At 40.9% G+C, this 22091-nt stretch overlaps 1 protein-coding gene across 1 annotated transcript in view; it reads left to right on the top strand.

Annotated features, from left to right (window-relative positions):
* LOC146577549 (protein TANC1-like) overlaps positions 1-22091 on the top strand; it is a 36383-nt gene that overhangs the window by 5912 nt on the left and 8380 nt on the right. Inside the window, exons 4-8 of the mRNA XM_085267675.1 lie at positions 1586-1867; positions 2159-2313; positions 5583-5814; positions 5925-6091; positions 10747-11354. Of these exons, the coding sequence (XP_085123801.1) occupies positions 1586-1867; positions 2159-2313; positions 5583-5814; positions 5925-6091; positions 10747-11354 (1444 nt within the window). The remainder of the gene's footprint in view (positions 1-1585; positions 1868-2158; positions 2314-5582; positions 5815-5924; positions 6092-10746; positions 11355-22091) is intronic.

Here is a 22091-nt window from a genome sequence, read left to right as displayed (position 1 = left end):
AGAGAAGGAAGACAGGATAACATACATGCTGTTGAAGAGAGCCAGAGATTAATAACAAGTATGATTCAGTGCAGAGAGGTCTATTAACACATCTTGAGGGAGAAAGGTGACTGAAGAAGAAATATTCAATGCATCATGGGAATCCCCCAGCAGCCTACACCTATTGCAGCATACCTAAGGGAGGATTCAGGGTCAGCTGATCCAGCCCTATCTATATGATTTATGGTATTTGTTTTTCAGATTTGGGTGTGATGGCACCACCTTTACCTAAATTTTGCAACAGTAGGTCAACATTTCAGTGCAGTTCATTGCAGTTGTATTCATATATTGCAAAAATCCCAACATGTGCCATCTTAGGAAACTCAACCTAGTACGCTGAGGACCTTACAGTTCTGATTTGAGCAACATTTAGTGACTTCCTTTTTGACTGGGCGAACCCTCCGACAGAACTAGACTCGGGATGAGCAGCACTCGTTTGATTGCCATGAGAGGAGAGTGAAAAGAAAGGGGGAAAAAAAGATGAGAAGGAGAAAAGCTTCAACTGTGGGAGAGAGAATACACAAACTGACATGCATGAACAATGAAATGGAGAAGAGGTGAGGATGTCGGTGCACCATGTGAGGCCTCCTGAAAGCAAAGGCCTGTCGCAGCATAATAAGTAAGGGGTGATTCAGACGTTAGCTGAGCGAGCTTTAACTATAAATCTATGAAAGGTTTTGAGGCTAATCTTAAAATTAGAGATTGGGTTTGGCTCCCAACCCTAAACAGCCAGCTGGTTCCACAGGAGCGAAGCAGCTTTAGCCTCTGCTTGTCATTCCGGCTTAGGATACTGAAAAAGCAAGTCATGGTCATTAGGGGCTTTATATTCAAGAAGATGGATTTGAAATCTAAGGGGATCCAATAAAGAGAGGTTAATAAAAGATAACTCTTTTTCTAGTTCCCGTCGATACTCCTTTTGCTCAAGTTAGAGTTTTTCAAACACTGTACTTATTTTGCTGGTATAGTAGAAGGTGGTGATCATTTCAAGTGTCTCAGAACCAGCTCGTTCGCTTTTTGGTTTCATTGTAGGGCACTAGAAACATAAACAGACCTACACCTGCCAATATAAACACTCTCAACTGCCCCTCCAATTACAATAGGCTTTTGTGAACACAGGCAAACTCGCAAGGTGAAAACACTAGCAGCTAACAGCAGTGATAGTTGTAATGTTGAAAGGTGCATTAGCACTAAAGGTAGCAGTCATTTAGTGATGTTAGTTAACAAGTGTTATGAGATCTAATTAGTGCTGAAGTAGACCAGATAAGAGTCCTCTTTCAGGTCTTCACTCTGATTCCACTTAATTGAAAATGTATCCTCTACAGTGTTCAGGGTTTTTCATGTATGTGGCTCCTTCTGGGAAGAAGAATGCGGGAGATGCTCAAAGCATGTTTGTAGGTTAACTGCAACGGAAAACGATTTATTACAGTAAAGTTTCCAGCATTTAAAAGAAGTAATCATTTGTTAACTTCCCGGAGACATGGGGAAAAAAAATAGAAGTAGTGTAAACAATTTTAATCTGTTTCATTTCTTTTCCCGTTTCCTTCAGCGCGTTTTGCTCCCTACAAACCCGTGGACATCATGCTCAAACCTTTGCTGTTCGAGGTTCCCAGCATCACCACAGATTCTGTGTTTGTGGGCCGAGATTGGCTCTTTCAGCATCTGGAAGATGTCCTGAAGGCCGGCGAGTCCACAGAGAACCACGGTGCTGTGGTGGTGGGCAGCGTGGGGTATGGGAAGACGGCCATCATCTCCCGACTTGTGGCGCTGAGCTGCCATGGAGGACGCATGCGTCAGATCGCCTCCAACAGTCCCAGCGCCTCCCCGAAAAGTAATTAGTTTTAGTATTTGCCTTTGGATGTGAGCACTACATTAACTGCTCGTGTTTAGCTAATGTTATTATAATTTCATTTCAACATTAGCTTGCAAAGTGTGGGAGGGAAGTAATTATATATTCGTTGGCAATATAAAATCAAGTTGACTAATATTACATTTACCTTACAAAAGAATGCCCTCACACACAACTAATGTTATTAATGCTAGCATATACATATATAGAGAGATGTTAGTTTATATTAATGTAATAACTTTATATATTGGTGACCATGTGCATGTCTTCCAGCTGGCCCAGGACAAAGCACAGAACTTCCTCTCAGCCAGCCTCCACAGCCCACTCCACCATCCAGTGCTGCCAACACACTGAGGACCAGCAGTTGCCCAGGAACTCCCGAGATGCAGCGGCACAGGGAGGAGGCTGTCAAACGCCTGGCTGCAAAGGTGCGCCTTTCAACATCTAAGAGAGCTCACAGTAACAAAGAAGCAGGAATCAAAGAAGCTGAAAAAAGATTGCACTAGTTATGGTGGTGTTTACTCAGGGAAAAAATGTTTGGTGTGTGCACTGGATCAAAAAAAGTAATTTTAACAATTTTCAACAGTGAGTAGATTATTTTTTGTTTTTGATGGATGGATTTGTTGTTTCTTCCTTTCTTTTAAAAAAAAAAAAAAAAAAAAAAAGGAAAAAGAAGGAAAATCGACCAAAAAGCATCTCAGGTTTTACCAAGTACTTCTACAACAGCTTCAGTCTGACTTCTGAAAACTCCTCTTTAATAGTGACCACAGATAATTGTGATATATTCTGTTGAATGATGCATAAAATTATACATAACAATAAGGGTAGGTTGCAGTTTACTAGTCAGTGATTAGAACCTCCTCAGGGAGCAACAACCCACAGCGAGCCCTGTCAGCCATGACCTGAGAGCACAGAATGTAAACACACACCAACGTCAAACAGAGCCAGCTTCATCAATATTAGACGTCATTTAGGAATTTACAAACATCAACACACGTTTCAAATAGCAACACCATTTATCTAGGCGGCTATCAGTTATACCGACATGTATGGCACTACTACTGCTTAATTACTGGTTGGTATCCGTTCCTGTGTCAACTTCAAATAGGTGCTTAAATATATTGTAAGGCCGCCTGTTCAAGTGTTGAACTGGGATGTTTGAACATGATAAGGATCCTCAAAATTCCATGAAGCGGAGCAACACTGACTACTGAGGACAGTGCTTACTTTTTTGACAGATGAATATTCCATCTGTTGATTTTTCTGGCGTTACAAGGATCGCAAAATAAAGTCTAAATACTGCCTCTCTGGGAAGTTTACGTGTCAGCACTGTTGAGCAGAAGATTAAGTGTTTTCTTGTATAAGCTTGTCAACATTTTTCACAAGATATAAAGTACTGCACGGTAACAGCTTTACATGTGTTCTGTTACTCCCCCACACCGTCAGTAACATTGTTAACCACTTGTCTGTGACCGAAACCCCCCCAAACATGCATACCAGACACTGAGCATATTTCTGCACATCTTTCTCTTTCAGACTTGTGAAGTGGACAGACAAGTCCTCGATGTTTCACTTTAAAATGTTCCTCTCTCGATGCACGCCGACTAAGCAGTGTGCGGTTTTTGCCTACGACTCTTTTATTTTAGTTTTGGAATTGTTCGCTCTGTTTCCACTGAAATTTCTCTGTCGATTTTTCACTCCCGCATCTTTACTCGCACCACCTCTTCTTGTGTTGCTGAGGGTTCAGTCACATAGCAGGTGCACGTTCACTACATTTTGGAAATACTGCTTGCTAAAAGCACCATTTGATGACTTTGGCACTGCTATTGCCTTGTAGCAGGTCTAATAAAGATGATTGGGGGCCACCGGGATTCAGAGAAGATTTGTGATCCACTGTTGTAGTCAGTTGAGTTTGAATAGTGCTGTGATGGTAGGTTGTAAGGTAATTTAATAGGTGGCAGCTTTGTGAAGGACTTTCTCAGTGGATGTGACGTCTCCTACTGATTCTGCTGCGTTTAATGGTACTGATTACAACCTGTTGTCCTTCTAACACCTTTAGAATTTAATACTCTTATCCTGTCAGGGAGGCCTCCTAATTAGTGACCCTGTCAAAGGGGACAGTTCATGCACCAGACAGCTAGGGTAATGCAGTGAGCTTCATGTAAATGTCTGTGAAACTCAAGCAGTATCTCTTGAGCCAATTATGGTGAAAAGTGTTTCCAATAGGCGCCTTCACAGGGGCTCTGTTCCTGTGATGTGTGATGCAACGCTGAGCAGCTTCTGTCAGATTCTGCCAGTGCTTTTTTAATCATTGATTTAAAAGTGGTCTCATAACAGGAGCACTGAGGCTACTACCCTTTCTGCTTTATTCTTATTATCGAGACGTGCCTTTAGGTAACATTTCTGAAAATGCATTTATTGTTTTGCCAGCAGATGAGCTACCGAGGTTTGACTGCAGAGCCTTGCATCATCGTGTGTCGAGATTCGTATTGCTCATTGATGAGGCGGTAGTCTGCGTGACTTGTATGCTAAATTAAATCATCACTGCAGTATGGGCCTTATTAAGAGTTGTGTTCATGCACACAGCAGGTTACTTGACTTTGTACAATAATAGGCATTCAATATATCAGTTTCCCTCTTTGTTATGTCACATTTGTGATGAAGCTCAAAAAACGCGTGACGCAAAAATGACAGAAAGGAGTGTTCGGACTTCTCTCAGACGTTTGCTGCTTTTAGGGTAAAGCATAACATCAGAGAAAAATTCTGGTGGTCGTGATTTTTGACAGTTTCTGGAGAAGATGTGAATCAGTGGTTGTGTTATTGTTTCAGTTGGTCCATCTTCTGACTGGATGTCACATGTTTTCCTTACTAAAGATGGGTTATATACATCCAGGGAGTTCAGCTATAATTTTTAAAATCTTACCTCCCTCTTTTCTAATTTGCGCTAGCTTTAATTGTGCCTTTATTGGCATGTGAGTTATATGTTATTATTTGAAAAAGAAAGAACCATAAATATGCATTTAGATCTGTGCTGTGGGGAGAAGTTTGGGTCCAAAACATTTATTGATGCTAAATGTTAAAAAAAAAGTCTCATATCTTGAGGCTTTAGTCATTTTTCTAGAAGCTGGTCATCGGTTTTCTGTGGAGAACTAAACAGCAACAGCTGAGGTTGAGCCGTCAGAGGAACCGATCACCTGCTCCTCCTCCTGTGGGCCTGGAAGTGTGTCAGCTCCTCCAGGTTGGACTGTAATTAGTACAGTCATCTTCCTTCTTCTCCACCTCTGTCCCTACATTTTCCTTTTAAATCAGACCTCCTTTGAATGCTGCGGAAACCTGCTCAGGTACAGAAGATTCTACCTTTAGATATCCACCTGGGATCTACTCACTTCTTTTTATAGCTTTTCATCCGTTGCCCAATCTCTTCATCATCCCTTCTGTGTGAAATAATGAAAGGATAAAATCATGTCTTTGACATTGTAGAGATAATATGTAGTTTTATGGAGGCTTGTTGGTATCAAAAGCCTCACTTACTTACCTTGTCATGGTAGTTTTTCAGTCACCAGAGATGTTGGTGTTTGTAAACGCTTTAAAGTTATCAAATGTACCCATCAGTCAGTGAATCATATTTTTAATTCTTCCTGATTCTCAAAAAGCAATGGCTTCACTCGCGTTTGTTCTCGTTCCTTTTGTCTTCCAGGTGGTGGCTTATCATTATTGCCAGGCAGATAACACGTACACTTGCTTGGTCCCAGAATTTGTGCACAGCATCGCAGCCCTTCTGTGCAGAGCTCATCAACTGAGTGCGTACCGGGAGCTGTTGCTGAAAGAGCCCCACCTCCAGAGCATGCTCAGTCTGCGCTCCTGTGTCCAAGACCCCATGGCTGCTTTCCGGAGAGGAGTCCTGGAACCGTTGGCCAACCTTCGGAAAGGTAAAACACTGTAGTTGTATATTGCACTATTTCATTTTCATCGTGTATGAGACCACTAATCTCATTTCATAGTATTTTAATATTTAGTTTATTTGTAAATGTCTTTGCAGAGCGAAGGATTCCAGAGGAAGATTACATAATCTTAATAGACGGGCTGAATGAAGCGGAGTTCCACAAACCAGACTATGGAGACACCATTGCATCCTTCATCACAAAAATCATTGCCAAGTTCCCCTCCTGGCTAAAACTGGTTGTCACTGTTCGAATCAACTTGGTGGTAAGAAAGAACTTATAAAGCATGGCTCTGAGTTCACTCAGATGACAAAATATTCACTGTTATAATCACCTCGAGTCAGAATTACAGATGTCACATTATACTGGTGATGAGTTTTAGTTTTAAAAAGTTTATCACTCTTTCTTCCCTCTCGGTAACTACTCTGCTTATCCGCACACTTTACGGCTGATTAAAGTAACTACTGCTAATGGCATTCACTCTTCTGTTGCTGCAGCTGCTTCTCTCACACACTCAGAGACTCGCTTCCCACAATGAACTCACACAGGTGCAGTTTGGCTGTTACACTGTTGAGTGAAGTACTGGATACAGGCAAGCTGTTAAGGGCTTGATTCTTAACTTAATTACCAGTTTTGTGTCTGCTCTTATCCTCTACTATCTGCTTTCCAAGCGCTCTGAGCTGAAGCTTATCAAAAAGTTTGAACACTCAAGACTTCTGTTGTTATATTTTTTTATACAAATTGAATGAAATTTGCACAGGCTGGTTTAACTAAGCATCTTTAACTAAGTGCTTTTACAGTCTTACCTTTTAATATATTTTAATGTTATTAGTGCTAGTTTTCACTTACTTAATATACTGTATTTTTCGGACCATAAGGCGCACCGGATTATAAGGCGCATTAAGCGAAACAAAACAGTCAGATAAGTCAACTCATTTTTCTTGCTTCCTCCAATCCACATTGATTCATAAATGCTGAATTCTCTTGCAGCTGCTCTATTCCCATGTTGTTGCAGCATATTAATGACTAACCTTTGTATTGTGGATGGATTACCTCAGTTGTTCTCCTGATTGAAGTTTGGTCCGTTTACAGCATCCCGCCATGCGATTGCATTTGTCCCTAACCCTCGGGAACCCTCACATTAACTTTTATGAGTGAAAAAAAGTTAGCCTTCATCCTCTAGCTTCACTGTGTTTATGTTATGCTAACATAGCTGTGTCGCTAGCATATCATTTTATACCAGCTAGCCAAGCTTCAGTAACCCTATAAATGTCACTGCTGTTTAGTTTTCTGTCTTCATTTATGTCGAAAGGGACGGCAGAGCTGTACATTTAAATTTTTTCAGAAATCTCTTAGTCATGTATATCATGTTTAGGTGGAACTAGTGAGCTAACTTCTAACTCCGTTAAATTTAATAAATTTTGTTTTCATGGATGCTTGGATGTTGAACTTAATAGTTACACCTGATAAAGCATCAACGCTGTCGATTTTTGAGAAAATTAAAGGATTTTAAGTATGGCTTATAGTGCAGGAAAAAAAAGTATGCCGGTTGTAGCCAACAGTCCTCCTGCACTTACAGTTCACACTGGCCCTGTTTCCCAATCCATAAAACACTGTAAAACACATTTATTGATTTGTTGACCAGAACATTTCATATCCTAAATCGGAAAATCTAACACTGTGGCAACCCTAGAAAAGAAATGAATCAAAATTCTCTCATTTTAACAAATGTCTAGCTGGACATGCCGTCACCTCTCTAGGCACTCACTCACTGTCACCAGACCCTGCACATTTTTACATTTTGACAAGTGTTTCCTGAGCTGCTCCCGCTTGTTATTCTACTCTTTACAGAGTCAGGCATATCCAGCAACATTCAGGAAAGAATTGAGACACATGACCTGCAGGGCAGGAGAGAGATGAGTCACAATGAGTCACTTTGAGCTGACACTAGGTTGACCAGTTCCTGAAATGCTATGGACTTGGATTAAATTCACGCTGCTGACAACTGAGGCTTTGACACTACTGATGAACTACATGAAAACTTATTTTCCTTGCTGGGGGAAAAAAGAAAGCACTGAGCCTTGGATAATAATGTGGTTTTTGATTGACATCTGGAATTTGAGTTATTATTGCTCAGTCAGAAGCCAGGGTCGAGTGTTGTCCATCAGTGTGGGCTGTACTATATAGTGAATTCAGCCTAGCTATTAAGAATTCAGGCAAGGCCCTGTCAGTGTGGTGAATCAATATATTGTAGCGCTGATATTTTGTATTCACCTCTTATGCTCTTCTATTAATGCATTAGAATTGGTTTTTTGACGTGGAAAGATGTTCCAGGTGACTGCACTTAAAGTAATACATTTCGACTACACTGCAACATCCATCCATCCATCCATCCATAAGCAGAACACTGCAACATATGTGTTGTAATGTCTTCTGACAAAGTGAAACAGTGTTTAATGAGAGGGAGTTACTGTTTGTGTGAATTTGCTAGGGTGACGTTTTTAGCCACCTGGAGGCTGGCAAAGCAAGAACAGCAACAACAACAAGGTTGCAGTCGGTTATCGGAGATGTGTTTTTGTTGTCCGTGTGGTAGATTTCATAGTAACAACTGTGCTGAAAGGAAACGTGTGGTTTAAGGCATATGTAACAGTAGCTGTTTTTTTTATAACCTCTGTTAGTGAATCCTGTGCACATGCTGGTCTGTGGCAAAGGATAGCACATTGTTAACCATGCCATATGTGTCTTTTACTTTCTTGTAATCATATTTTTCTTGTTATATTTCTGTTTTGTTCACATTCCCACTGTAACCACTTAGCAGTTGTCTGCAGTAATGAATCAAATGGCACTGTTGTTTTAATGGGAGCTATATGACGACTTCGCATGTGAAAACCTCGGAGTCGGTTTGACAATGTTTTTGTAAATCAGGCTCCTATGATGTTCAGTAAGTTCCCTTTAAGTGCAATGGAAAGGCTGTTAGTCACTGACTGAAAATGTCTAATTTTCCAAAAATGTAACAGAAGTCAGTTAAATAGTTTTTAAGAGAGTTGGCAGTCTTTTGCAGAAAAACCCTGTATGTCCTCTCTTTTTATTGTTTATTTTTTTTTTGGGGGGGGGGGGGGGGGGGGGGGGGGCTACGAGTCCACATATTTGGGTAAGATGCAGGAAATGGTTGCAAAATCACAAAGAAATTCCAAAATTGAATTCTCTATGTCCGGTGGGACGTGATGAGAAATATTACAAAAGCAGAATTCAAAATGAAAACAATGAACAAACAGGGCTTCGTACAACCACATGCCATGACACATAACGACAGCACAATGCTTAATAACAGAATTAATGATAAACTGAAGATATTCTACGATAACTGGACCATGCACAGCATTCAAAATAAAATAAATAGAGAAATAAATACAGTAAATAAAGAAAATGTATATAAAATGTTGTTTGGACATGATGGTTGTCAGTCCTGCTCCATGCAATAGACTATAATGACCATACACTTGCATTACTCAAAGGTTCTTGAAACTGAAATATGAGCTAATGATGATGGTTCCTACTTCCTTCAAAAGTTTTTAGAGCAAGTTCCTACAAAAGATCAAAAGCACAAACTGTACGCTCCATGCTGTATTCTCATACCGTTTCCCCTAACATTAAAGCTCTGGACACAGCAGTCAGCAGCATTGCCATTCAGTGCAGACAGTGGTTACATTCGGCTTTGTAAGTTATCTGAACCATTTGGCCATCATTAATATGCAAAAGCCATCGGTAAACCTGCGTCTGTGTGTGTATGGCTTTGCTATCTAAGCTTTCGGCTACAAGTTCAGAAACTCTGCAGCTTAGTGTTTGTATAAGCTGCAATTTAGCTTGAAATTGGAAGCACTAAATGATCGACTTTAAAGCATTATCACTTCATACTTGTAATATTATGCGTGTACATTTGTACTTGTCGCTTGTACTCAGGTGTCTCTTGCAAAAAACCCCTCAGTGAATAAATAAAGCTTATCTGCTTTACTGCCCGACTAACTCGGGGCATAGCAAAAATGAATCATGGAAGAATAATCAAGATAGCATTGTTAAGACAAGAAAATATGAAGGCATGAAATGTTTCTTATTTGCAGACAGAATCAGAGTTGTGCATAGAGATGAAATTGTCACGCTATTGTTTTGTGCTTTGAACAGACAAATAGCATCTCACCTCGGAGGAAGGGTTCGATATATTGGCCCTTGCCTGCTAGACTAATATCTGGACAATCTCTGAGGTGTTGTTTGCACCCCCTCCCCCCAATCTTGTGGATTGTGTTCGGTATGTTTTATTGAGCGTGTGCATACATGTGCTTGTGTGTGTTTGTCTGTTTGCGCTGCCTTCTCATGATGAGGGAGAGGAAAAATGTTATCTTGCGGAGGCAATGTTTCTCTAGCCTCAGACAGGCAGAGGATTGGAGGATTAAGGTGCATTGATTTCTCCAACCCCTGGGACACAGATTGAAATGTGAGCCCTAGTTCAGACCTCTGCTTGCCCGCTAGCTACCATCCCATCCATCCCCTGCCTCTTAATACTCAGTTTCCCCACTCCTGTTTTCCTCACAGCCACATTTTGAACAGTAACAAGTGTCTGCTTTGGCCTGATAGCTCAGCATGCTTGCTTCCCCACTGCTCAAAGAAACTCTTCTGATAATAGAAATAAAAGAAAAACAGGCAGATTTTGTTTTTCTTAATGGCAGCTCAGGATGCAAAGAATATTTTTGCTTTTAATTAATTAAATTATTTATTTATTGGCTGTGGTATTGAGTAATACAGCTGTGTCTGTAATGCAAACACTGCACCAAATTACTTTTTTTCATGCATTGACACTTTAATAGTACATTGAAGCTCAGATGTATGTTTTTATGTCACGCTCTGTCTTTATCTTGTCTTCAATAGGAGATCACCAGCCTCCTGCCCTTCTCCAAAATCTCCCTGGATGACTTTTCTGACAACAAAGAGATCAGCAATGACCTCAACGCATATATCCAGTATCGTATCAACGGCAGCAAGGACATCATGAACAATATTAGCCTGAACGGCAAGGCCGATCCTATCACAGTCGGCAAGCTAAGTAGCCACCTGATCTCCCGCAGCCAAGGGTCCTACCTGTATCTCAAACTCACCCTGGATCTGTTTGAAAGAGGCCACCTCGTGATCAAAAGTGCCAGTTACAAAGTCGTGCCTGTTTCACTGGCAGAACTGTACCAGTTACAGTGTAACATGAAATTCATGACCAATTCAGCCTTTGAGCGCTCACTGCCGATCCTCAACGTATCGCTCGCCTCGCTGCACCCCCTGACTGACGAGCAGCTGTTCAACGCCATCAACGCGGGGTTCGTCCAGGGGGAGCTACAATGGGAGGACTTTCAGCAACGCATGGAGCTGCTCTCGTGCTTTCTCATCAAACGGAGGGACAAGACGCGCATGTTTTGTCACCCTTCCTTCAGAGAGTGGCTGGTGTGGAGAGCTGATGGAGAGAGTACGGACTTCCTTTGTGACCCCAGGTCAGTTTTCTGCTAATGCAATAACTTCGCAGCTCTCAATTTGGTTTGCAGGCTTCTGTAATGCATTTAGAGTTTGCGTATGTTTCAGTAATGCATTTAGAAAAGGTTCTTGAATTGCACAAATAGGCATGTAGGACAGTAAGAAAAGTACAACTAATGCTGCAGAATAATATGATAAACGTGTCTTCATGTGAATGAAGTTTTGCATCTCAGAGTGCTTCTGAATTAGTTGTTTTAGGTCTCTGACAGCTTTAATCATGCCTAAATTTGGTGTCCATCCTGTCGGTTGTCACAAAGTTCTTACCTAAAATGTTTAAAGCAGTGTCCTGCTTATTTCCGGTCCTCAATTTTAATGCAGGAGAGCAGAATTTAACGTGGGATATGTCTGCAGAAGGGGAGAATAGCTGGCTCTGGATGTATTAGAGGCAGTAATTCAGTGTTTTTCTTCACATATCTGCGCAGAAATCGGTCCATAATAAACACTGCAGACTGCACCAAAGCTTCCATTTGTAAATAAACCCCTTTAGTCAGCAGTTTGCATACGCAGCCCTGCAACATCATAGATCAGATTTCAAGCAGGCTGTTTCACTTCTTCGAGTCGTCTTCTCTTGCATAATGACTCCATTGCATAACATTTGTGAGAATGTGAGAATACAGCTGTGGAAGTGAAGCATGTTAGATTAATGCTCGAATCTTGCAACAATGACATTCAGGCTTCACTGAATGTAATTTGAGATTTTGCAGAAACATTAGACTCCCTGAAGTCCTGTTTGTTGGTGTCAGCTTGTTGCATGCCAAAGTCTTTCCTTTGTCTCGGAAAAAATACACACGGCATGCAGAAAAAAAATTGAGTGTGAAGTGATGTGATGATGTGAGCATTTACAGACACATCACAGCACTAAATTCATTAGCACAAGGCCTGTTTGCGACGTACAGCACATTCAAAAGGTCATCTCAGAATGCACCTTTGATACAGTGAAGCTGTTTGTAATAAAGCAGCACCTCTGCAGATAAATCCTGTGCTCTTTTGGAGCTGTCAGGATTCATCCGAGTTCAGATGCCTGACTGCAGACTTCACCCTCATATCAAACACATCGATTCTCCTTCCACTGCCTCTCCCCGGTCTGAATTGTTCACATGTGCTGGTACCGTATTATAATTGTCAAATTTCAAATAACAAGCCGCACCAGCGTTGTTAGTGGATTACTCGCTCCCTCATCTGCTTGTTTGCAACCCACTAATTTGCGCTGCTGTTGGCAGCTTGCATTGGTCATCGGTAAAATGAACTGCTGCGTCTGTGCTCATGAATTTGTGCTTTGTTAGTAGATCACCCGCACAACTTTTGACTCCTGATCAGTGCTTTTTTTTTTTTGTTGTCTTGCAGCCTCACACTGATTTGCCCTGTTTTAATAAATAGTGCTTTTTGTGAGGGAGGGGGGGTACTGACCTATGCATTTTGCAGATATTGCATGTTGCAATGCGAGGCAGGCTTATCTCTTTTAGCAGTACTTGCAGTGCTTACCTAATTGAAATGCTGGAGCCACACGCAAATGAGAGATTTCAGTCATTCACACTTCATAAATTGAATGATATCACTTTTTTCCTCCCTGTTGCTCACCTCTGCTCACACGGCGATGCCTCCAAACGGACGAGAGCTGAGCTTCGTATTCTGGTCATTCACAGCCTTCCACAGATACTTAACTAGCCAACTTGAGGCTTAAGGGAATAATGGTAATAAGAGGGACTGATCCATATGGGCACAGAGAATAGCCACTTTTTGTGGTACTGAAGTTCCCGGGCTTTCATTCAAAATCTGTTTATCGTGAGCACCCACCCATTAAACATAAAAATTATAAATAGCTTCAAGCTATTTCAAGCTATTGATGCCTGTGGGCACTATCAGCCACTGAGACAACAGACAAATTTTAGTGTTTTAATGAATGAATATTTCATACATTAAGGCTGCCTGTTTATTTAAGAGAGGTGAACAATGCATTATAATTATACATAATAATATCACAGATGATAGACTAAATAAATAGATTTTACTTAGATGCTTGTTCATTCTTAAAGTCTTATATGTTGAATTGAACTGAATGTCATCTGTTCAAAGGCTCTCCCAGTCAGTGCTGTTCTCCATGCCTGTCTTACTGTACATGATGTTATTAGCACAAACACTTTAAAAGTTACTGTGACTCAAACATAGAAAAATAGATTTTTTATTTCCCTCACCTAATTTTTAAAAGTATTTTATAGCATATAACACGTTTGAAAATATGCTTTGGTTCACATTTAACTCCAGAAAATCATAAATCAAAATATGGATATTACCTGTCCACAGATTCATGGTGCAGTAACTGCTCTTTTAACTGTCTGGTGTCTTTGCTTTGTTTGGTGTTTGTAGACATGGTTTACATGAGTTTTTAGCTGAGATTCAGAGGCTTCTGTGGACACTACTCATGTCAGCACTTATATTTCTGACCTCGTGTTATAATCGATTAAACGTGATCTCCTCTCTTTTGCCCCCATTTTTGATGTTGTGGGTGCAAATGATCAGGCGTGACATTCTCATAATAAATCAGATAAAATACTGCAAAGAATTAATCCTGCATTTGTGTGATTGAAATGTGTGTGCAGTGACACTGTTTTAAAGATTTGGCCTAAATAATTCTGGAGTGAATGAGCCTAAACATGATGACCGGACTAATGACACCATATCACCTGTGACACTCACACACGCACGTATGACTTTGCCAGTTTCAGCTGAAACAATTTCAGTGTTTCAAACCATGTTCCAGAGTTTTTAGTTCACCGTTCATGAGGTTTCAAGAAGAAAATGAAAGACAGATCTGAATGTTTGAAAGTGTTTTGGAAAAACTCTGTAAAGATTAGATGAACAATACTCAAAGGATAAATTCAACTGTTTTATTTTGTTAGATAAGTTGAAAAAAAGTTAAACAAGCAAGTAAATAAAGAAACAAGGTTAAATGAAGTAAGAGCAAAAAGTTAACAAGTAAATAACGAAACAAGGTTAAATGAGGTAAGAGCAAAAAGTTAACAAGTAAATAACGAAACAAGGTTAAATGAAGTAAGAGCAAAAAGTTAACAAGTAAATAACGAAACAAGGTTAAATGAGGTAAGAACAAAAAGTTAACAAGTAAATAACGAAACAAGGTTAAATGAGGTAAGAGCAAAAAGTTAACAAGTAAATAACGAAACAAGGTTAAATGAGGTAAGAGCAAAAAGTTAACAAGTAAATAACGAAACAAGGTTAAATGAGGTAAGAGCAAAAAGTTAACAAGTAAATAACGAAACAAGGTTAAATGAAGTAAGAGCAAAAAGTTAACAAGTAAATAACGAAACAAGGTTAAATGAGGTAAGAGCAAAAAGTTAACAAGTAAATAACGAAACAAGGTTAAATGAGGTAAGAGCAAAAAGTTAACAAGTAAATAACGAAACAAGGTTAAATGAGGTAAGAGCAAAAAGTTAACAAGTAAATAAAGAAACAAGGTTAAATGAGGTAAGAGCAAAAAGTTAACAAGTAAATAACGAAACAAGGTAGAGGAGAGAAAACCCCAACAATCCCCTCTGAGCAAGCACTAGGCGACAGTGGGGAGGAAAAACTGCCTTTAAACGGGCAGAAACCTCCGGCAGAACCAGGCTCAGGAGGGGGCAGTCAACTGCCGGGACTGGTTGGGGGGGTGAACAGAGGTGGAGCAAGACGAGGCTACATCAGTTGAAGAAGCAGTATTGTCCCTCTACCGGAAAAAGCTGAAGAATCTTTTCTTCTTTTTCATGGACTTTTCCACGAGCGCCTTTTTGTCCAGGATGAGGGTTCTCAACTCATCGATGGTTTCTGTGTTTTGCCTCTCTAGTTTCTTGCATGTTTGTTCCACCTGTTCTAATGTTGCTTGTGTTTCTTCAAGCTTTTCTTTGAGGTCTTTGGATGTTGCCTCCTGTGTCAGCTTTGCCTTCTGCAGGTCTGCATTTCTCACTTGATCTTCTTTGTGCAGGCCTTCTAGCTGCTCATTTCTTTTCTGGATATCGCGGAGCGTACACTGCAGGTCCTCATGCGTTTTGTCTTGTTTTTGCTTTTGGGCCTGCATTTCTGTGTTTTCCCGCTTCAAGTTGTTGAATTCCAACAATATCCCCTTAATGAGCTCTGAGTTGTTTTTGGCCATGTGATCAATCTTTTTCTGCATGTGTGAGCATCGTTTTTCTAGTGTTTCCTTTTCTCCCTCCAGCTCACTTGTTTTGACCTTCAGTTCATCACAGAATCCTTGCAACTTTTGATTTTTACTCTCAAAGTCCTTGATAATGCACTTTTCTTCTGGCAGTCTTTCTTTCTGTTGCTCTTTCTCTTGAAGGAGGTCTTTATTTTGGACCAATGTTTGTTCCAACTCTGCCTTCACCATTCTGTACTTTTCCTGCATGCCTTGGAGCTCGCGCTGCAGGTCTTTTTGCTTTGTGTCCTGTTGTTCCTTCTGTTGGAGGACTTCTTTATTTTTTTCTTCAGCTTCATCAAGCTTTCTTTGGAGCAGGTGATTCATTTGGTCCATGTATTGCAGATCCCACTCCATTTTATCAATCGTGGCTTTCCTGCCTTGAAGCTGCTCGGACATTTCTTTAACTTCAGCGCTCTTTTTCTTGTTTTCTTTGATGAGGGATACAATCTGCTCTCTGGCTTGAGCAAACTTGATCCCCCAGCCCTCATTAATAATGTTGATGTCGGGCTGGCGCTGTAGTGTTTCTTCCAGGTGTTTGTTTTGTGCTTCCATCTGTAAGCACTTCTTCTCCAGGTGACGTTTTTCTTCTTCAATTTGTCGAATTTTGTTCTGGAGATGGTTGTTTTCATTCCTACTCTCCTGTAATGCCCTTTGGATGGATAAGAGGCCATTTGGAGAAATTGGCCGGCCACGCGTGGAAGGAGAGGCGGCGAAATCTTTTTGTCTCGGTTGCCGTAATCTTGGATACATGTTGGCGTTTGTATCCGATGACTCTGAGAGGTTTCCAAATTTTTCTGTAGTCAACGTTTGAAGGCTGCAAACACAAAGGCTGTGAAGAAACGAACTGAAAATTGCTGTTTCTCACCCCTATTTATAGAAAAACTTCAAAGGATCCTTGTGACATCCTTGTGACATCCTTGTGACATCATCACTCCTAAGCCAATCAGATTGTCACATGCACTGCAAAAACTCAAAATCTTACCAAGTAGGTTGGAGAGACAAAACCTGCAGCTCAGAATCAGCGCAAGAAGACGTAATCGCAGCGCGGACCGGACGCATCAGGATCGCTAAGCTCCGACAGCATGTCCGTCTACGAGCCGTCGGGTGAGAAAGCCGAGAAAGACAAAGTTGATTCTGATGCGTCGGTCCGTTCTGTGTTTACGTCTTTGTGTGGAATCAGTGTACCTGCTCTCATTTACACGGATTCGCATTTGCGACCAAATTGGTTGCACTCTAGAGCCCTGTTACTTGATGAAAGTTGGTTTTGCAGAGTTAATCTTGCAGCTCAGCCACAGCATAGCCCTCAGCAACCAAGAGCATGCTAGCGGGCCGTTGTTATTATGTTATTACTGTGCTTTTCGGAAAATGAGGCACTCTAAAAATCAGTCCTTTGATTTTTCTGGAAATTGACAGTGCTCCTTATAATCCGGTTTGCCTTATGTCTCTACCAGCTTTGCACATCTACAGACTGAAATCTTTGCCCATTCTTCTTTGCAAAACAGCTCCAGCTCAGTCAGATTAGATGGGCAGCGTTTGTGAACAGCAGTTTTCCGATTTTGCCACAGATTCTTGATTGGATTTAGATCTGGACTTTGACTGGGCCATTCTAACACATGGATATGTTTGCTTTTAAACCACTCCATTGTTGCCCTGGCTTTATGTTTAGGGTCGTTGTCCTGCTGGAAGGTGAACCTCCGCCCCAGTCTCAAGTCTTTTGCAGACTCCAAGAGGTTTTCTTCCAAGATCGCCCTGTATTTGGCTCCATCCATCTTCCCATCAACTCTGACCAGCTTCCCTGTCCCTGCTGAAGAGAAGCCCCCCCAGAGCATGATGCTGCCACCACTATATTTGACAGTGGGGATGGTGTGTTCAGAGTCATGTGCAGTGTTAGTTTTCCACACAGAGCATTTTGCATTTTGGTCTCATCTGACCAGAGCAGCTTCTTCCACATGTTTGCTGTGTCCCCCACATGGCTTGTGGCAAACTGCAAACGGGACTTCTTATGGTTTCTGTTAACAATGGCTTTCTTCTTGCCACTCTTCCATAAAGGCCAACTTTGTGCAGTGCACGTCTAATAGTTGTCCTATGGACAGATTCCCCCACCTGAGCTGTAGATCTCTGCAGCTCGTCCAGAGTCACCATGGGCCTCTTGGCTGCATTTCTGATCAGCGCTCTCCTTGTTCGGCCTGTGAGTTTAGGTGGACGGCCTTGTCTTGGTAGGTTTACAGTTGTGCCATACTCCTTCCATTTCTGAATGATCGCTTGAACAGTGCTCCGTGGGACGTTGTTTCTTTTTGTAGCCTAAGCCTGCTTTAAATTTCTCAGTAACTTTATCCCTGACCTGTCTGCTGTGTTCTTTGGACTTCATGGTGTTGTTGCTCCCAATATTCTCTTAGACAACCTCTGAGGCCGTCACAGAGCAGCTGTATTTGTACTGACATTAGATTACACACAGGTGCACTCTGTTTAATCATTAGCACTCATCAGGCAACGTCTATGGGCAACTGACTGCACTCAGACCAAAGGGGGCTGAACACACACCCCACTTTGCAGTTATTTATTTGTAAAAAATGTTTGGAATCATGTCTGATTTTCGTTCCACTTCTCACGTGTGCACCACTTTGTGTTGGTCTTTCACGTGGAATTCCAATAAAATTGATTCATGTTTGTGGCTGTAATGTGACAAAATGGGGAAAAGTTCAAGGGGGCCGAATACTTTTGCAAGCCACTGTATGAATCCTGGTTGTGTTTACTGACCTGGAAACGATTTTATGTGCACGGCGCTCGAAAATCTGTCAAATGTTTTAGTACGACTTTGCTAAGCTATGAAGCCGCACCGCTTGATGGATTGTTGGAGCATTACGGCTATCGTAGGCAGGAGCCTCGCGGAGTGATACGTACTGTGCTTCAACATAATATTACTGTATTGTGTGTTTGTTTAACCTCTTTTTAAGTTTTGTGGATATTATACATGGTTGTGCTGAGGATATGTCGGCCAGTTTCCACTGGAAATGCCTTTTGGTTAAACTGTCAGGGAGGAATTTGCATTTGCACTGTTACATTTTTATATAAGTTTAATGCACATGAAAAGCAGCTGCTTATTTAAGTGAAAATACATGGATTGTTGTTGTTTTTTTGCACAAATGAAGTGGAGTTGTAAAGTATTTTGTCTCGTGTCAGTTATATCGTTATCGCACATTTTCAAATTTATATCGTGATGAATATTTTTGGCCATATCGCCCTGCTCTACTTCTACAACACGCCTTGTGTAGATGAGTTAGTGAGGCAAACTGATCAGCTGTCTTATTGTGTCTGTTGAGTGTTTGGTTTTGTGAACGGCCTCTTTAATGCACGAGGGTGTGACCATCCACATCCTTGTATCTGTGCACTGTCAGCCATTCATTTTGTGCAAATCTGGCCAAGTCTTCCAAGTGTGCGTGTTTTTTTTCCTTCTGACCAGATGCAGCTTTCTGCAACATCACTTTAATGTCCTTATACTGATCACCACACTGTGTGTGTGCGCTAAAACAGCAATCATTTCACTGCTCCTTTGTAGTGACAGGTTACAAAACGTCATTAGATGCTGCGTGGCTGTACAAGATAGACTTTGGTTAGCAACAACTCTCTGAGGCCTTTACTGTGAAACAGAACGCTGTCTTATCCGGCTAACTTCAAGGTTTAATGTGGGATTTTTTTGTAATCCAAGACATAATGCCAGGTCAACTCATGCTTTGAACCTAATCTGCTCCACAGCAAATCATGTTCCAAATGAGAGATCAACAGGTAGAAAATCACCACCTACTAACCAGTAAGACCGAAAAAGAACAAAATAAATAAAATCCCCGATCCTGGAAGGTCCCTCAGACCGCTGTGTGCAGAGAGTAGGAGTGTAAAATTTTTCAGCAGAGTCTGATGTCTTTGTCTTTCCATGATGAGCAACAATAATGAACATAGATTCTCTACAACAACTTTATTGTTTTGGAAGTATTAATATATGATCCCAAAACTTCTACATTTAACCTTTTAATCAGACCAGCAAAAATCTAGTATTGAATCTTAGCACAGTCATAAAAAACTATTTGCTAAAAGCATTTTTGCAGCTGAATATTTTAAATTACAGTTAGGATCACTGGTTGGCTGTTTCACCTGTAAGACTTTAAAATAACATGCTAAGGTTTAATAGTCTATAAGGAATACACTCTGAGGCCTGGGCAGTGTTGTGCTAATGAGAGAAGGTTTGTGTGTGCAGTGAAACAGTAATTTTTTAATTTCATAATTTATTGATATGTTTGATCCTTTCTGACCTGCGTTAATGAAGCAGTCATTAGAGCACCATGTCCGCTACAATAGTTCTGTAGTTTGATGCTTGAGTCGTTGCAGACTTGTTGAAACTCCCTCACCCGTCAAAGCAGCGTCTTTGTTATTCGCGTCCAGCAGATGGCAGTGTTTCACTGTCTGACGGCTGTCTGAAGCTTCAGCTGGATTATCCGTTTAAATGAGATCGTTTTATAAAACTTACAACAACAGGCCTGAACCTGCTTAGCTCCAAAGAGCTGGCTAAACGATGGGGCATGTTCAGAATCTTCCTGAAGTTTAACAATTTCCCAAAAAGCTCCACAAAGTGAATTTTCATATAAGACAAGAAGGAAAGAACAGGGTGTGACGTGGAAGGGGCCCTCTGGCAAACAAATTACTGCTTTTATTAAGTTACAAAACTCGCAGTCCTGTTCACGAGTGATCAGAGAAGGGAACAGGAGATGGACAGATGGATCGGTGCTGCGGCTGCAGACTCTTCACCAGTCCCTCTTTACCAGTCGATTTACGTCCTTACCCTCTGTCACAACGGGACTGAACGGACTCACGCGTAGGCTCTGAGTAGGGAACAATAAAGGTTTTTTATTTACAGAAGCACCAGGTGATCTATTTACACAGTGGGGAAAAGACGGGTTCCGGGAATCCACACACGAACAGGAGGGGGGAAAGACACTTGCAGTCCACACACGCTCCAAAGTCCTCACTCCATCCACGCTCCACGCTCCTCTTCACACTCCACAAGAAACACAAAAGCTCGCTCCAATCCTCACACACTTGATCGCTCAGGTAACACAGGGGCAGGTCCAGGGAAATCTATTCACAGAGATGCAAAAGGTTTCCTAGGTAGAGTTTCCTATCTATCTGTATTTTTACTTTAATAGTTAAGCACGATTAACATTTAGGAAAATGGAAAAATAAACAAGTTAATAAATGAAATGAAATAATACTGATTTATATATTCACTCTGTTTACTTTTTCGATATAGAAATACAATGAAGACTTCCATGTTCCTGCTGGTGGCGCTCTCTGGCACTGTGCTCTGCATGACTAACGGACGTGTTCAGAAAACCAGCATATCATCAACATGATCCCACAAGGGGGATGTGATGATCTGATAGCAAACAGAGATAATAATGGTAACTGTAAGCGCAAGAATACCTTTATCATTGGTGACTTTAATCAAGTTAGAACAATTTGTGATCCAAGCAATTGTATCAATGCAAATAGAAATCTTTATAAAAGCCCCACAGACGTGCACATTCTGTATTGTAAACTGCTGGGACAAACAACGATACCCATTGTACATCCAGATACAGATGAAAAGGCGTATTGTAATTGCATGTGATAAAATCAATACTTTCCTTCAGCCTGTGCACTTTGAATGTTGCTCTTGAGTTGAGAGATGCTGTGAGCTTGCTGCCATCTTTAAACATCACTTCATGATGCTGGTTTAGATGCTTTATAAGACTTTGTTACGTTTCTTAAACAGTGATGAAAATAATAAAGAGGAAATATGAGAGAAGTGATTTTCAGTGAATGTTGAAAAAAATCCCACAATAACAAAAATGATGGCAACATTGCTACACTTTGCTTTCTTAGCTTGCATATTGTACATTTTCACAGTTGTTTCTGATTGGCTCCATCTTCTCTCGTTGTCACAGCTGTTGCTCAACTTTCAGCACTCATTCAATTAAAAAAACAACAAACAAAAAAACCAAGCTGCTGCTGGTAAGGTTGGCATTCTTGCAAGACTCAGTAACACAAAACAAATAAAAAAATGCACATCCCATGTTTATCCCATGTGATTCCAGGCTGAGTTTATGCATTTATGCTTATTTGTTTATAAAATATTATAAGCTGGTCTGAGGTCATTTGTTACTAAAGAAAAACAAACAAACACTGTGTCATTATTTAATCCACTAAAACTAAGACACAATGCAGAAGCAGTGTGTGAAAACTAAGTGCACCTTCACTGGTGTAGCATCTGCCTTAGAAACAATGAAGTCAAATGAAACTGTTGAATCATCTCTATGTGCTAAAGGCTCATTTTAATGCAGCATTAATCACGTTGCTTTAACAGTGCTGCATTTTAATAATGTTTATCACGTTCTTTGTAGATTTTAATTATCACCATCGTCGCTGTGAGAACATGTCTGGTTGGAGCAGGCGGCACTCAGGGATCATGTTGTGTGGAAGA

This window comes from Mchenga conophoros, linkage group LG3, assembly GCF_057382185.1.
Source record: "Mchenga conophoros isolate Kocher_MC1m ecotype Shallow Benthic linkage group LG3, M_conophoros_male_GT1.1, whole genome shotgun sequence".
In the NCBI taxonomy this organism is placed as follows: domain Eukaryota; kingdom Metazoa; phylum Chordata; class Actinopteri; order Cichliformes; family Cichlidae; genus Mchenga; species Mchenga conophoros.
The sequence above is the reverse complement of the archived record's forward strand: the minus strand, read 5'-3'. Positions and strand labels throughout refer to the sequence as shown.